This window comes from Lipotes vexillifer, unplaced genomic scaffold, assembly GCF_000442215.2.
Source record: "Lipotes vexillifer unplaced genomic scaffold, Lipotes_vexillifer_v1.1 scaffold382, whole genome shotgun sequence".
In the NCBI taxonomy this organism is placed as follows: Eukaryota; Metazoa; Chordata; class Mammalia; order Artiodactyla; family Lipotidae; genus Lipotes; species Lipotes vexillifer.
In genome coordinates this window covers 5,788,643-5,803,035 of record NW_006780611.1, presented here as the reverse complement: position 1 = coordinate 5,803,035, position 14,393 = coordinate 5,788,643, and the positions used below count along the sequence as shown (strand labels likewise).

General features: G+C 42.6%; 1 protein-coding gene across 1 annotated transcript in view; it reads right to left on the bottom strand.

The window, feature by feature from the left end:
• EFCAB6 (EF-hand calcium binding domain 6) overlaps nt 1–14,393 on the bottom strand; it is a 234,631-nt gene that overhangs the window by 162,608 nt on the left and 57,630 nt on the right. Inside the window, 1 exon segment of the mRNA XM_007454091.1 lies at nt 8,326–8,478. Within this exon segment, the coding sequence (XP_007454153.1) occupies nt 8,326–8,478 (153 nt within the window).

Here is a 14,393-nt window from a genome sequence, read left to right as displayed (position 1 = left end):
GCATGCTGGGACTCGTCCCTCTAAAGCGAAAGACAAGTTGTTATACCTGTAGCACCCATCACAAAGAAAGAGGCGCATGCTTGAAAGACGTCTGGATGCTGAAGACAACTTTGTCCTGCTATTCTGATCCATTTTTGGGTAACCCACAAGGCTGCCAGTTTTGAGTGGCACATAGAGCAGGAAACAGCAGTTGCAGAAGGCCCAGGCGACCGTGTAAATTGCTCAGTTGGACCCACAACAGTTAATGTTAATGAAAGTGTCTAGGGCAGACAGATGCTGTGTGGACCCTACAGCAGGCCCGAGTAGGAGAACCACTGCACACATTCCTAGAGTTTTGCCATAAGGCTCTGTCCTCTTCTGCCCTTGGCCTCTGCTGCTGAGCTCTGGTATTCACGGTGAAGGCCTGGTCACGTGACAAAGTGATCACGAGACTCGCACTGCCCAGAAGAGCAGGTGTTATTGGATCTGCTGAGTCATACCATGAGATGTGTGTAGCAGCAGCCCATGTTAAGTGGGAGAGGCATAGGTGAGGCCAGGCCCGAGCACGTCTGGAAGGTGGAGGCAGAGTCTGCGTGAACAGGTGCCAGACTCCCATGGGACCTTCTCACGCTGCTCATTGACCCCTCAACCCACACACGCGGCTTCACGGGCAGGTCCACGGGTTAACAGAGGAAAGGCATGGGCGTGGTTAATAGACGGGAGTGGGCAACGTGCTGCCAGCAGCCTCGAGTGGAGCTCTACAGCACTCAGCCCCTCTCAGGGGCGGCCCTGGAAGATGGTAGGCATAACTCCACATACATCTAACTGCCTACTCTGGAAGGATGAATTTACGTATTGATTCATGGGCAGTGACTGATGGGCTGGCTGACTGCTCAGGGACTCAAAATGAGTGAGACTGGAAGACTGGTGTCAGTGACACCTAGAAAAGAGGTATCTGATGGACTTGAGAAAATCAGCACAGCTTATAAAGGTATTTATGTCCCAGGTAAGTGCCCACCGGAAGGCATCCCGGTTGGGTCATCAGGAGGAAAGCTGACCTGCCTGGGGGATGCCAGTCAGTCACTTTCTCCAGGGAACCTGGTGCTGTCCATGGTCTTCCAGACGAGGCTGTGAATTGGTGTGAAAATACGGACTCGTCATCACTAAAGCTGAGCTGGCTGCTGCCGAGACCCCCAGGCCCCTTCCTCCAGGGGGGCTTTCCGCCATCTGGTAGGGATTACCCTGGACCTCCTTCGTCATGGAGGGGGCAGTGATTTGTCTTCACAAGATACATACTCCAGATACAAATGTCCATTCCCTGCCTGAAACGCTTCCATCGTTACCAGCGTTTGTGGACCTCCAAAATGCTTTACCCATCACCATCATGTCCCACGCAGCACAGCACTTACCAAGGGACTCATTTGATGGTGGTGAAGGTGTGGCAACAGTCTCAGACATACAGAACTCACCTGTCTTACACATACCCCATCACCAGAACAGACGTGAAAGAATGGTTGGGCACCTTGTTGATGACTCAGCTACAGAGCCTGCTGAGAGAAAAATACCCTGTGGGGTAAGGGTGCTGTTCTACAGGATGCATTACATACCTTAAGGCAGCTGTGGCAGCCCCACCAAGAGACGACAACCGAGGGCTGAGACCCTGTGAAGAAGGCTGGGTACCCTACCAGGTGAGTGATGCTGTCCAGCAAAGATGCTGGCAGAGAAATTATGAATGGATGACGGATGAAGGAGGCTATAATTACCAATTTAGATCTCATGACCAGTTACAATAGTGCAAATTTTAGCAACTGTTTTTTTTTTTTTTTTTTGCAGTACGCGGGCCTCTCACTGTTGTGGCCTCTCCCATTGCGGAGCACAGGCTCCCGATGCGCAGGCCCAGCGGCCACGGCTCACGGGCCCAGCCGCTCGGCAACACGTGGGATCCTCCCGGACCGGGGCACGAACCCGTGTCCCCTGCATCGGCAGGCGGACTCTCGACCACTGCGCCACCAGGGAAGCCCTTAGCAGCTCTTTTGTGTGTTGTTTTTGTTTTCCTATTCCCACCCCACCCCCTGCCTTATTTTTTAAAAAGCGCTGATTATAGCTAACATTTTAGATTTCATGTGGGAGACATGACTTTAAGTAGCTCCTGTTTGGGGGATACAAGGTTTTCACTGCTACAAAGGACAAGGGTTTTCATCCCTCCAAGGTTTCTAAGGCTCAGAATGGTAAACGGTACCTGGTATTTTTCATTCGTCCATCCAGGTCCATTCTCCGCCCTCCTCTGCTCTGCATCGTACCCTGGTGGGTTGCTTCAGCTGGCCCCTCGTGCCCCTGGCTTTCAGATGGGTTGGCCAGTGGGAGGTGCCAGCAGGAGATTGGAAGGTGAGAGGAGAGAGAAGGTGGGCTAGTTATCCCCCCAGCCCCTCCCCGCTGGGCTGCAGCATGGCTGTGGCCACCACCTCCCTCTTAAGGCCTTATCTGCTCTTGGGTGGCTCTCTCCTTAGGTCACCCTCTAGCTCCTCCCACTAACTTCTCCCTCTCTTGCCCCTTCAGGCCTAGGAGAGATAAATGCTTCTCCATCTACTGATTTCACTTGGTCCTGCGCTCACCTGGGTAAAAGATCCTTCAGTAAACTCAGATGCCATCTGCTGGCATCTGCCTGGACCCTGCCCAATGCATGTCCAGACAAAGAAGACCACAGCTGAACAGGGACCACAGCTCCCTCACCCCAAAATCTCTTCGTGCCGCCCCACTTGACTCACACCCTCCCCCAGCCCAGTCCTGGCAATTAGTGATCTCTCCTCCATTCCCATTGTTTTGCCTTTTCTAGAATGTCATATAAATAGAAGAAATCCTAGACACGCGGCTTAAAAAGGTTTGGGCAATAAATGAAAATATACCCCGGGGTATTGCTTCTACACCTCATATAATTTGGGCTAAATGAATTATTTTTGGTTGGCATAGCTTCTGCCAGGCTACTAATGTCCCCAGCGTGGATGGGAAAATTCTCACCAGGAGATGCTTCTGAGTGGGGACCTGCTCACATGATGGATGGATGAAGCCCAGTCTCCGGTGAACATGCAAGTCACAGCATTTATTTCATCCTCTCAACTCTCCCAAAAACCTCATTCTTCATATTTAAACACTGGCTTTGTTTCTAAGAGATCTATTTTATATGAAAAACACAGCATCTTAGTAATAAAGGTCAAGTTATCTGTTTAATTAAAGCCTACAATTACATTAAAAAATATATATATATGGAAAATAGCTTTTAACATCCCTAAAATATTATTTGGATCAAGATTTTATGCCTCATTACCAAGCTGTTAGGGTTTTTAACTTAGGCCCTAGATCTTGAGTATTTAAAAAATAAACTCAAAAAGATGCCCATTTTTTTCTTTCCATTCTTAAATTTGTTAGAAGAATAATTTCTCAAATCATTTTATTGGGCATGAGAGTTTAGATTTTATTTTACTTCCTCCTTTATTCTTTTCTGTATTGTTTGCATTAAAGAAAGGATGAGTTTTTACATTTTATTTCTCAAATTAAAATGCAGTAAAAGGGGCTTTTTTGTGTGTGCGCACTTTTATGAGTTTTAACACATGTGTAGAGTTTAACACATGTAACCATCACCACACGCAAAATCCAGGACAGCTTCAGCACCCACAGCCTCCCTCCTACTGCCCCTCAGGACTCAGGCCCTCCCCCACCCTTAGTCCCGGAAACCACTGGTCTCTGCTCCGTCCCCATTGTTTTGCCTTCTGCCGACTCTCATACAAATAGAATCCTACAGTAGGAAGCTTTGAGACCGGGTTCTGTCACTCAGCAGAATGTCTCTGAGATTCATCCATGTTGTAGGTATCAGTAGTTCTTTCCTTCCTATTGCTGAGAAATATCCCATCGTGTGGATGTGCCAGCTGCTTATCCAGTCACCTGCTGAAGTACATTGGGGTGGCTCCAGCTTGGGGTGATTATGAATTGAGCTACCAACATTCATGTACAGGTTTCTTAGTGAACTCTTAAATCATTGTTTAAGTACAAAGATCATAGAGAATTTGCCCAAAACAATCATGGACACATCTTTGTAAGCTAACAAAAATACTAAACCTAGATTTAGAAGGTGAATTATGGCTTCTTGTGATGCTCTGAGTGCAAAGGTCAAGGGGAGTTAAGTTTGTAGCAATACCAGGTGTCCCAACTGTGCCACCTTCTTGGGGGGCTTTAGAGGAGAGCAAAGGAAAGAGGAGATCAGCACCACCCCGGGGCCACCCCAGTGCCACTCGCTGCAGGAAACTAGTCCCACCTCTAATTCATTTTCCTAGGCCATTGCTTTCATGGTAGAGTCCAGCAGATTCTCTCTTCTTAGGAGGTGACATAATTAGTGGTAAGTCCTTTACAATCACTATGTAAATTCAAGAAATAGGTGAGAAACAAATAACTGTGACAGTGCAGGGAAGCCAGTGTTCTTTCTAAAGATACAACAGAAAATATAAGGGCAGTTGGATGGGCAATTGCAGGCAGAACCTTGTACAGAAACGTCCATGAACAAAAGAAATCTAGATTGATGAGACAGAAAATAGAAACACACATTAAACCAAATTAGGGATAGAATGTAATATGACAAAGTGGACATTAAAAGCAATGGGAGGGCTTCCCTGATGGTGCAGTGGTTAAGGATCCGCCTGCCAGTGCAGGGGACACGGGTTTGAGCCCTGGTCTGGGAAGATCCCACATGCCACGGAACAACTAAGCCCGTGCACCAGAACTACTGAGTCTGTGCGCTAGAGCCCGCGAGCCACAACTACTGAGCCCGAGTGTCACAACTACTGAAGCCCACGCGCCTAGAGCCCATGCTCTGCAACAAGAGAAGCCACCCAATGAGAAGCCCGTGCACCGCAACGAAGAGTAGCCCCCGCTCGCCACAACTAGAGAAAAGCCCCTGCACAGCAACAAAGACCCAAGACAGCCAAAAATTTAAACAAATAAATAAATTTTTAAAAATTAATAAATTAAATAAATAAATAAAAGCAATGGGAGAGGGACTTCCCTGGTGGCGCAGTGGTTAAGAATCCGCCTGCCAATGCAGGGGACATGGGTTCGATCCCTCGTCTGGGAAGGTCCCACATGCCACAGAGCAACTAAGCCCATGCGCCACAACTACTGAGCCCGTGTGCTGCAACTAGAGATGAAGACCCAACATGGAGAAAAAAAAAAAAAAACGGCACTAGCCAATGGTAACATGTGGGCTGAAAGTGCTTGTTTTGCCCAGGACAATGGAAACACTGATTAGCTTTAGGCTTTACAAGTTTAGAACACATGTTAAAATTTTAAGGATAATCAATATAAGAATAGAAATAAAATATTTAAGCCTCAAGGCAGTGGAGGAAAAAAAAGAGTGATAAGAAAAACTCAGCCAGAACCAAACATGATGGAGAAAAAAGAAAGAACCAAGTAAATCACAGAGAGTACAAAGTAAAGTGGTGGGGAAAATCCAAATACATCTATTACAACAAACGGAAACAGACTAAACTGGACCATTACAAAGGCAAAGATGTTCATTTTGGAATTTTAAAAATACAGATATATGCTATTTTACAAGAAATACACTGAAACCATGACAGTAAAAGAGTGAAAACGAGAGGTTGGGAAAAGAGATACCTGACAAATACTAATCAAAAGAAAAGTGTTATGGGTATTTTAATAGCAGATAAGATAGACTATAAAAGCCAGAGGGATAAAAGGGTAGTGATATAATTTTGAAGGGGACAGTTGGCCAGGAAGATATGACGAAGCTTCACTTCCTGACATGTGCACCAGGAGGCATATACCAGATTTATAATTCCTTATATTAGCACTTGGGAGTTCACCCTGCTGTTGCCTCTTGCGCCCTGCTCCACTGGGAATTCTGGGTGGGTGACATGACAAAGGTCATGACTCAGAAATCCCTGGATCCCTGGCTAGAACACGTGAATACCAACACATCTCTGGCCACCCTCAGCCTCCTAATGCACTCACTCTATGTGCCTATCAGTCTTCACAGCCATCATCCCCTGGCAGCCACTCTGGCCAGGAACTCTTTGTTATTTATTTCTGCATTCTTAGCGCCTCCTACAATGGCCAGCATCAGTAGGCATCCATAAAATTATAATTTTGAAGACTATGAAGCCAATGTGAAGAATGGTATAATATGCATATTCCCATTTAAAAAGCATGATATAAAACTGTAGGTGCATTCTGATTACAAATAAGTAAAAATTATATATGTATGTGGATACAAAGTGGAAGAGAATGTGGAAAAATGAAAACAGTCAATTGGTTATGTAAGGTGGATGGTGACTTTTTGATTTCTATTACTGCTACTACATTATTACTCGTGTAATTTTGGAAATGAAACAAAAAGAAATGGCTATACACCTCTTAGCTATCCAAGAAAGTAATTCCTAAAAGATTTCACTATGTACAGGCAGGAAAATAGAGCTGTTTTCTGAGCCATGGAAATATTTATGCCCTTCGCTCTAGAAGCCATGGTGGTAACACACAGGCGATTCTCTCTGGATACATAGGGTGCTGAGAAGGGAAGGAAGTGCTATGGGAAATGGGGCCAGCTGGTCTAGCTCAGTCCTATTTTTTCCTTCTCGTTCTGTAATGCCCCCCCCCCTTCTAGGTAACCCCAAGGTGTCCTCCAACTATTCAGTTTCACAGGACAATCTTTCCATCAGCCTCAACCCCATGTCCCCTGAGAAAAGGTTCTCTGAGTTATCTGGACAGAAAACCAGGTAAATTAAAGACAGTATTCCTCACCCAAAGTTTGGTCTATATATACCATTTCCAACTAAAGGTAAATAGAAGTCCTTGGAGAGATGGCTGATTCCAGGTCTGGGGCAAGAGATGTACCAGAAGAGCCTAGAGCATTTCGTTATACCAAGAAATGCTACCAAAGACTACTAGGGTCACACCAGCAGGACTCCGGAGGCAACACAAAAAGCCTCCCGGTGGCCAAGACAGAACAAATTGAGTATCAAGGAGAATAATAACTGTAATGAATTGAAAGACATCAAACATGTTAACATTCATGAGTTCATAATAACTCTTTTTTAAGAAAAGTCACTCATAGCTCACTTCTGGAGGATGCTAGGAAACCAATTCATTATTTTGAAAAGTAGTGAGGGGAAAGAACCAAGGAGATCCTACCTTTTTTACACTAACTGTATCTCATTGTTACCAAATGGTTGGAAAGGGGAAGTTTGCATTACAGAAGTACTCCAACTAATAAAGGAGAAACAGTAGACACAGAGCGTCACCACCTTACAATCCCTAGTGAACTGATGGATATAGGGGTGATCAACAAGGGCTGCTAACATCACAAGAAGAAAGACAAGCAGTCCATACATGCTTGCTACCACCTATGAAGTGTTCTTGACCCCCAAATTGAACGTAGATCTGTGCATGTATCAATTCAGGGGCAGGGACTGGGGGCGGAGGGAGACAGGCGAGCATGTTACATGACACCCTGGGTTGCAATCAGTCAGATTCGGATTGTAAGAAACTCTACATAACAAACAATCCAGACTTCTTCTACAAATGCATCTTAAGGGGGGAAAATTAACAAATGGAGAGAGACCCTGCAGATTAAAAAAGAATTGTGGCAAATCAATCAACTGCAATGTACAGATTTGATCTGGATCTTGACTCAAATAAGTTATAAAAGAAAATGTGAGACAATCAGTTAAATTTGAACTCTGACTGGATATTTATTAATATTATTGATAATTCTATTAGGTGTGAAACAGTATTTTCACCATGTTTCTAAAAAGAGTTCTTATCGAGAGACATAGATCTTTTCAATGAAATATGATGTCTGGTATTTGCTTCAAAAATATCTGAGGTTGGGCTTCCCTGGTGGCGCAGCGGTTGAGAGTCCGCCTGCCAATGCAGGGGACACGGGTTCGTGCCCCGGTCCGGGAAGATCCCACATGCCGCGGAGCAGCTGGGCCCGTGAGCCATGGCCGCTGAGCCTGCGCGTCCGGAGCCTGTGCTCCGCTACGGGAGAGGCCACAGCAGTGAGAGGCCCGCGTACCGCAAAAAAAAAAAAAAAAAAATCTGAGGTTGAGGAAAAATGGGCAGGGATAGCAATGAAATGATTGACCATGAGTGGGAAGTTGCAGGCGGGTAGTGGGAGCATTCGTGGATTCATTACATTATTCTCTTTACTTCTGCATGTGTTTGAAATTTTCAATAGTAAAAAAGTCTAAAACATTCATAAAAAATAAATAAAGCTGTTCCTGATCCTCACAGTTGACATTTGGGGAAAAAAAAATGTCAAGGAAACAACGGGACTCTTACCTTTTCATTAACTGGATGAAAATTCTTCTTGGTAATCGGTATACAAAGGTGTCGAGGACAATCTTTAGGTAATTCAAAGATACGTATCCACGTTTGGACGGGTCCCCTGCACTCAGGGCCTTTTCAACCTTTTCATAGGACTTTGTTTGAAAGCTGCAGTGAATTAAAATTAGAGTACAGCATTCACAGAAATCAGCGGCACAGAGCTGCTCAACCACTTTATTTTCACCAAAACCTCTTCACATTTTCCTTTCCAAAACTGATCAAAAAGGTTACTATGGCATGTACTGAACTTCAAATGTTTAATTGATGAGCTCACTACAAAACAGTATCCCCAGTCATAGCTACTCAACTGACAAGGTAGACAAGTTTCTCAGGGAAAAACAGCACATACAATAGCTCTAACTCAAATTTCAGAGCTAAAAATACTTGGTGGATCTGCCAGTTTGATACATCTTTCTTAATATACTCTCAACCTATCCCTACTGTGAGCCCATGCTAGGCTGCTCCTGATTAAGTCCGGTCAATCAAACAAAAAGCTGGTGACATTTTATTAAAAAGAGACGTAGCTCTGACTGTAAGGGAAATCGTCAGGATTTTCATAAACATCGTACACAATGGACATTTCTTTAATTATCCTTTTTTTTCGGGGGGGGGGGAATTACAAAGAACCAGGGTGAATCAGCTTTGCTTATGGGACTTCTAAAATGCGGTAAAGTAGGTTAACCACTGATTTTTATATGACTCATAAAAATGCTATGAAGATTGGTTTTATTTCCAAAGGTTTTCCTGCTGTTTATTACTGAGAAATAACAATATTCTTCGATATTTCCAACCCTCTCCACATTGTCTGAATTCACTTTTTTTCCTGCTAACTGGGATACAAAGATAAACAAAAGAAACACCAACTTGGTGTAAAAGGTGACGTTTAAAAAGCTGCTGGAACATGGAAATATATGTACAAGTGTCTCTCTCCACTAAAGGAATAAGAAGCACATTCACTAAGACTTCCTGAAGGTGCACAGGAATATCGGAAATCTAAGGGGAAATCTTTAAAAGAATCTAGAGACTTACAGGGCCTAAGCTTCTTAGAAAGTTGCATAAAATTAACCCAAAATGTGGCTAAATGTGCCCATCTCTCTCTCTCGGGGAGGTGGGCTGCCTGGGGGAAGCCTCTAGTGGAGGGAAGCCAAAGCCAGACATGGAGTCTGGTCTCAGTATATTTATTGGATTAATGAAATCTGCTTTTAATATCTTAATGACATTTAGTCTCCAATCAGGTGTTTTTCAGGAGAGTGTTTTGACATAATCCAGAGCTCTTAGAAGAAAAGCGGGAATGAAACAAAAGTAATGTCTTTGTTTTTCTGTTTTTTTTTTTTTTTTTAAGACTTTATTGAATTTGTTACAATATTGCTTCTGTTTCAATGTCTTGGTTTTTTGGCCATGGAGGCATGTGGGATCTTAGCTCCCTGACCAGGGATCGAGGGATCTGATCGAACCTGCACCCTCTACATTGGAAGGCGAAGTCTCTACCACTGGGCCGCCAGGGAAGTCCCCAGAAGTAATGTCTTTGTGACACATAAAACTTTATAGGAATTTTCATCATTACTGTTTATAATGAAACAAACAAAAAAATGCAAGCAATTCAGCAAAGTATAAAAAAGGACATAAAGATACCGGAAGTCTCACTACCCACAGGTTTTTATATGGTGTTCCAAAAACTCCAACATGATCACATAAACATATATTATAATTTTACAAAAATGGGACCATACTACACTTTCAGTTTTGACAAATGCTTTTTTCCTTTAACAATATGTCATGAAACTTTTCCCACAAGAACTAGTGTGTATCTGCATCACACTTTTGAAATGATACATGGCAGCCATCATGTTATGGATGGACAAGCGAAAGGTACACCCATTTTCCATGTTTAAACGCTTGCGTTTTATAAATGTTCCCCTGACCCCCAATCTAAATGAGGCTCCCCTTGTTATTCTCTCTTATAATACCCCATCCTTTTCTGTCATACCACTCTAGGAAAATGGTAGTTACGAATGTGTATTTGTTTAACATCTTTCTCCCTGATGTAAGGTCATGCAATCTCCATGAGAGCCAAGATTGTGCCCTGTTTTGTTCACTAATAATTATCTAAAAGGAACCACAATTCGGCATGCGGTAGGCACTCAATAAATATTTGTTAAAAATGGATACATTTTTACCAAAAATGTTCTAAAGAAAGGTTGTAAAATGTAAGGAGCTATCTGACACATCAGTAAAAAGAGAAACAAAATTTAAATTATAGCTGAAATGCCATTTAATCCGCATCAGACTGGTAAAAATGTACAACTCTAATGATATCAAGAGCTGGTGGGTACATTGGACAACAGGAATTCTCATATGCTCCCAATGGGAGTGTGAATTGGTATTCTGAAAAATAACTGGATACTGCCAATGAAAGCTGAGGAGCATGTTCCCTACAACCTAGCAAGGAATGCTGGGTGTAATTGCCAGAGACACCTTAGCAGGCATGCACCAGAAGATATGGAGCCATCCACTTACGGTGGCATCATTTGGATGAGCACAAAACAGGGAGCAATCCAATGCCCATCCCTGGGCAGCGCATTATCTGTGCATATATAGCTAATGGAGAACTGTACAGCAGTGAAAATGAAAATACAGCTACCTCCATAATATGAGTGGATCTCATCCTAAGCACAAGCAGGATGAAAATAAATGGTTTTACAACTATGCAAACACACTATAGAAAAAGAAAGAAAGAAACAAACATCAAGCAAAAGACAAAGAACCCAATCTGTAGGAGAACAGGATACAAAAAAAAAAATATATATATATATATATATATATATATATATATATATATATATATATATCACCAGCAAAGCTTTCATACTATAAAAAGGAACTAAATAAGAATATAAATTCATTAAAAGAAAAGCTTGAAGACAAGATGATAAAACAATGAAAGAAAGAAAAAGAAACAATGAAAGAGAGTAGAAGGATATTTCAAAGTTAAGAAAATAGAAAACAGAAACAACATCATTACAGGAACTAATAACAAATTAGAAACAGCAAGAATAAAAGACAAGGCTGAAATTAAAATTAATAGTAAAGGAATGGCTTGGGAATTCCCTGGCAGTCCCATGGTTAGGACTCAGCACTCTCACTGCCAGGGCCCTGGGTTCCATCCCTGGTCGGGGAATTAAGATCCTGTAAGCCGTAAGGTGTGGTCAAAAAAAAGAAAAAAGAAAAAAAAAGAATGGCTTGAAAGATTCCCAATGAAGGCGGAGGAAAAGGACAAAAGTATTATGGCATTTTGGGCTTCCCGGGTGGCGCAGTGGTTGAGAGTCCGCGTGCCGATGCAGGGGACACGGGTTCGTGCCCCGGTCCGGGAAGATCCCACATGCCGTGCAGCGGCTGGGCCCGTGAGCCATGGCCGCTGAGCCTGCGCGTCCGGAGCCTGTGCTCCGCAACGGGAGAGGCCACAACGGTGAGGGGCCCGCGGACCGCAAAAAAAAAAAAAAAAAAGAAAAAAGTATTATGGCATTTTGAGAGAAGATGATTACCATCAAGGATAAACAAAGATGATCCAATATAAGGATAACTGAGGATACCACTGATGGAAGGAAGACAGAAGGGAGGGAGAGAAGGATGGAGGGAGAAGGTTTTAGTGACATTGACCCAGGGAAAATTTTCCTGAAGTGAAGAACTAAATCTGTACATCAAAAGAATATACTGTGTTCCAGGAATCTTTGGCAAGATGCTCCATGCCAAGACAGCTTCGTTTTGCTTTTTAATTTCAAGGATTAAGAAAAAATAGTTTAGGCATCCTGGTAGAATAAAAAAATATCTACAAGGGGGAAAAATCCGTTGACCTCAGGATTCTCCTCAAGAATACCCAATGCCAGAAGACAAGGTGGAAAAACAACATTTTGAGGAAAAGAAAGAATGATGGAAGAATTATACCCAGCTACGTAGTTGTTCTAATAAAAAAAAAAGGGGAGAGATAGTATGAAAAAACAAAAGGAATAAAGCACCCATGAGCCTTTCTTGAGGGAATTACTTGACAATGAAATCCAGCCAACCAAAGAATAAATCAAAACAAAGAACTCTGGAAGGGCTGAACTATGGCGGCACTGGAGCAGAGTGATGTGCATTAAGTCCATGTAAATATAAAACGCAGGCAAAACAACCGGGGGAATTACAGTAACAGAACAAAATGTATATATTATAAACTCTGACTGAGAACAAAATATAGACAGCAAAAATTGTGAGGTGGGAGGGGTTGGGAAGAAACACAGGAAGTGCCAGTCACAAGGAGTTTCCTAGCCAGCCTTCAAAACACCATCATTTCTCCAACTCTTCACGGCTTTCTTAATCTCTTTTTTTTTTTTTTGTCTCAAAACCCTTTTTGGGGGCTTCCCTGGTGGCGCAGTGGTTGAGAATCTGCCTGCCAATGCAGACAACACAGGTTCGAGCCCTGGTCTGGGAAAATCCCACATGCCATGGAGCAACTGGGCCCGTGAGCCACAATTACTGAGCCTGCGCATCTGGAGCCTGTGCTCCGCAACAACAGAGGCCGCGATAGTGAGAGGCCTGCGCACCGCGATGAAGAGTGACCCCCACTTGCCACAACTAGAGAAAGCCCATGCACAGAAATGAAGACCCAACACAGCCATAAATAAATAAATAAATACACTGTGTATTATTAAAAAAAAAAAAAAAAAAAAAAACCCTTTTTGGGACCTGATATCTCTTGTGGTAAAGAAATATTTATCCCAAGTTCAGAAATATCTTTGGCTTCACTTGAGGACATTATATCATGTGGAGCACCCGGGGTTCAGACTGGGCCCCAGGACGCTCTGCCGGGGTAAACCTGGGGCAGGTCATTAAGCCTCCTCGTGCTTCAGGTTCCTCATCTTGAAACCGGGAAGATAATGTGCTTAACTCCTGGAGTTGCCGCGAGGACTGAACACCTGAGGGGCGCTTACAACACTGCCTGGCACAGAGGCAGCCCCATAAAAGGGTTAATTATGAGGGTGATGATGACGATTTTTTTTTTACTTCTGGTAAATTAAAAGAAATTTAAATTAAATATGATTTATTTGTAAAAAGGAGCATGATTCTCTTCCTATAAAATTATTTCTATCTATGTATCCACCCACCCACCTGCCGATGCAGCAATCCTTCTATACATAGAATAAAGACAGGCCTAGAATTATGTTCACCAAATGTTGCCTTTGATTATTTCTGGGTGGTGGATTTTGAATAATTTATTACTTTCTTCTTTATACTTTTCAGAATTGCTTACATTTTTTGGAATGGTCATGTTTTCATAAAAACAATAATTCATTAACAACAAGAAGAGAAAACAAGTTTTACCGATTTACCAACAGAATATTTATGCACTCCCCCTTCAACGCCCTTATCAATATTGGCTTCTGTTAATTTCTTCCGCATTGATGATTTTCTACTGAGAATTTTATATTAATAATTTATAAAAGTTCTACATATGTTAGGAACAGTTATTATTTATCTGTCATTTACGTGGCACATGCTTTGCCAAGTTTATCATTTGTACAAAGTTTTGCTGTACAAGTACTTTTTCATTTTAATATAGTCAAATTTATCAGTCTTTTTCTTTATGGCTTTGGGGCTTTACTTCATGCTTAAAAGTCTAAATTTCAAGATTAAAAATTTTCACCTAGATTATTTATTTTTAAATTTAAATAGTGGGGGCATACAGAATTTATTTCGGTGTGGAGCGTGGAAGGTTCCAAGCTTTCTTCCCCACATGGCCGGCTAGCGAATTATCCCAGTAATAATTACTGAACCTTCTCCTCCCTCGTCCCCACCATACTTTATTGGAATGCCTCACATCATATGCTAAATTCACATCTCAAGATGGGCCCACCACCCAACTACTGTTTTAAATCAATTTGAATGTTCACTGCTGCACCACTGTCATAATGTCTTAATTATTGTACCTTTAAAAATATTTTATATGTGATAGGATAAGCCCTCTATTGTAACTTTTCAAAAGAAAA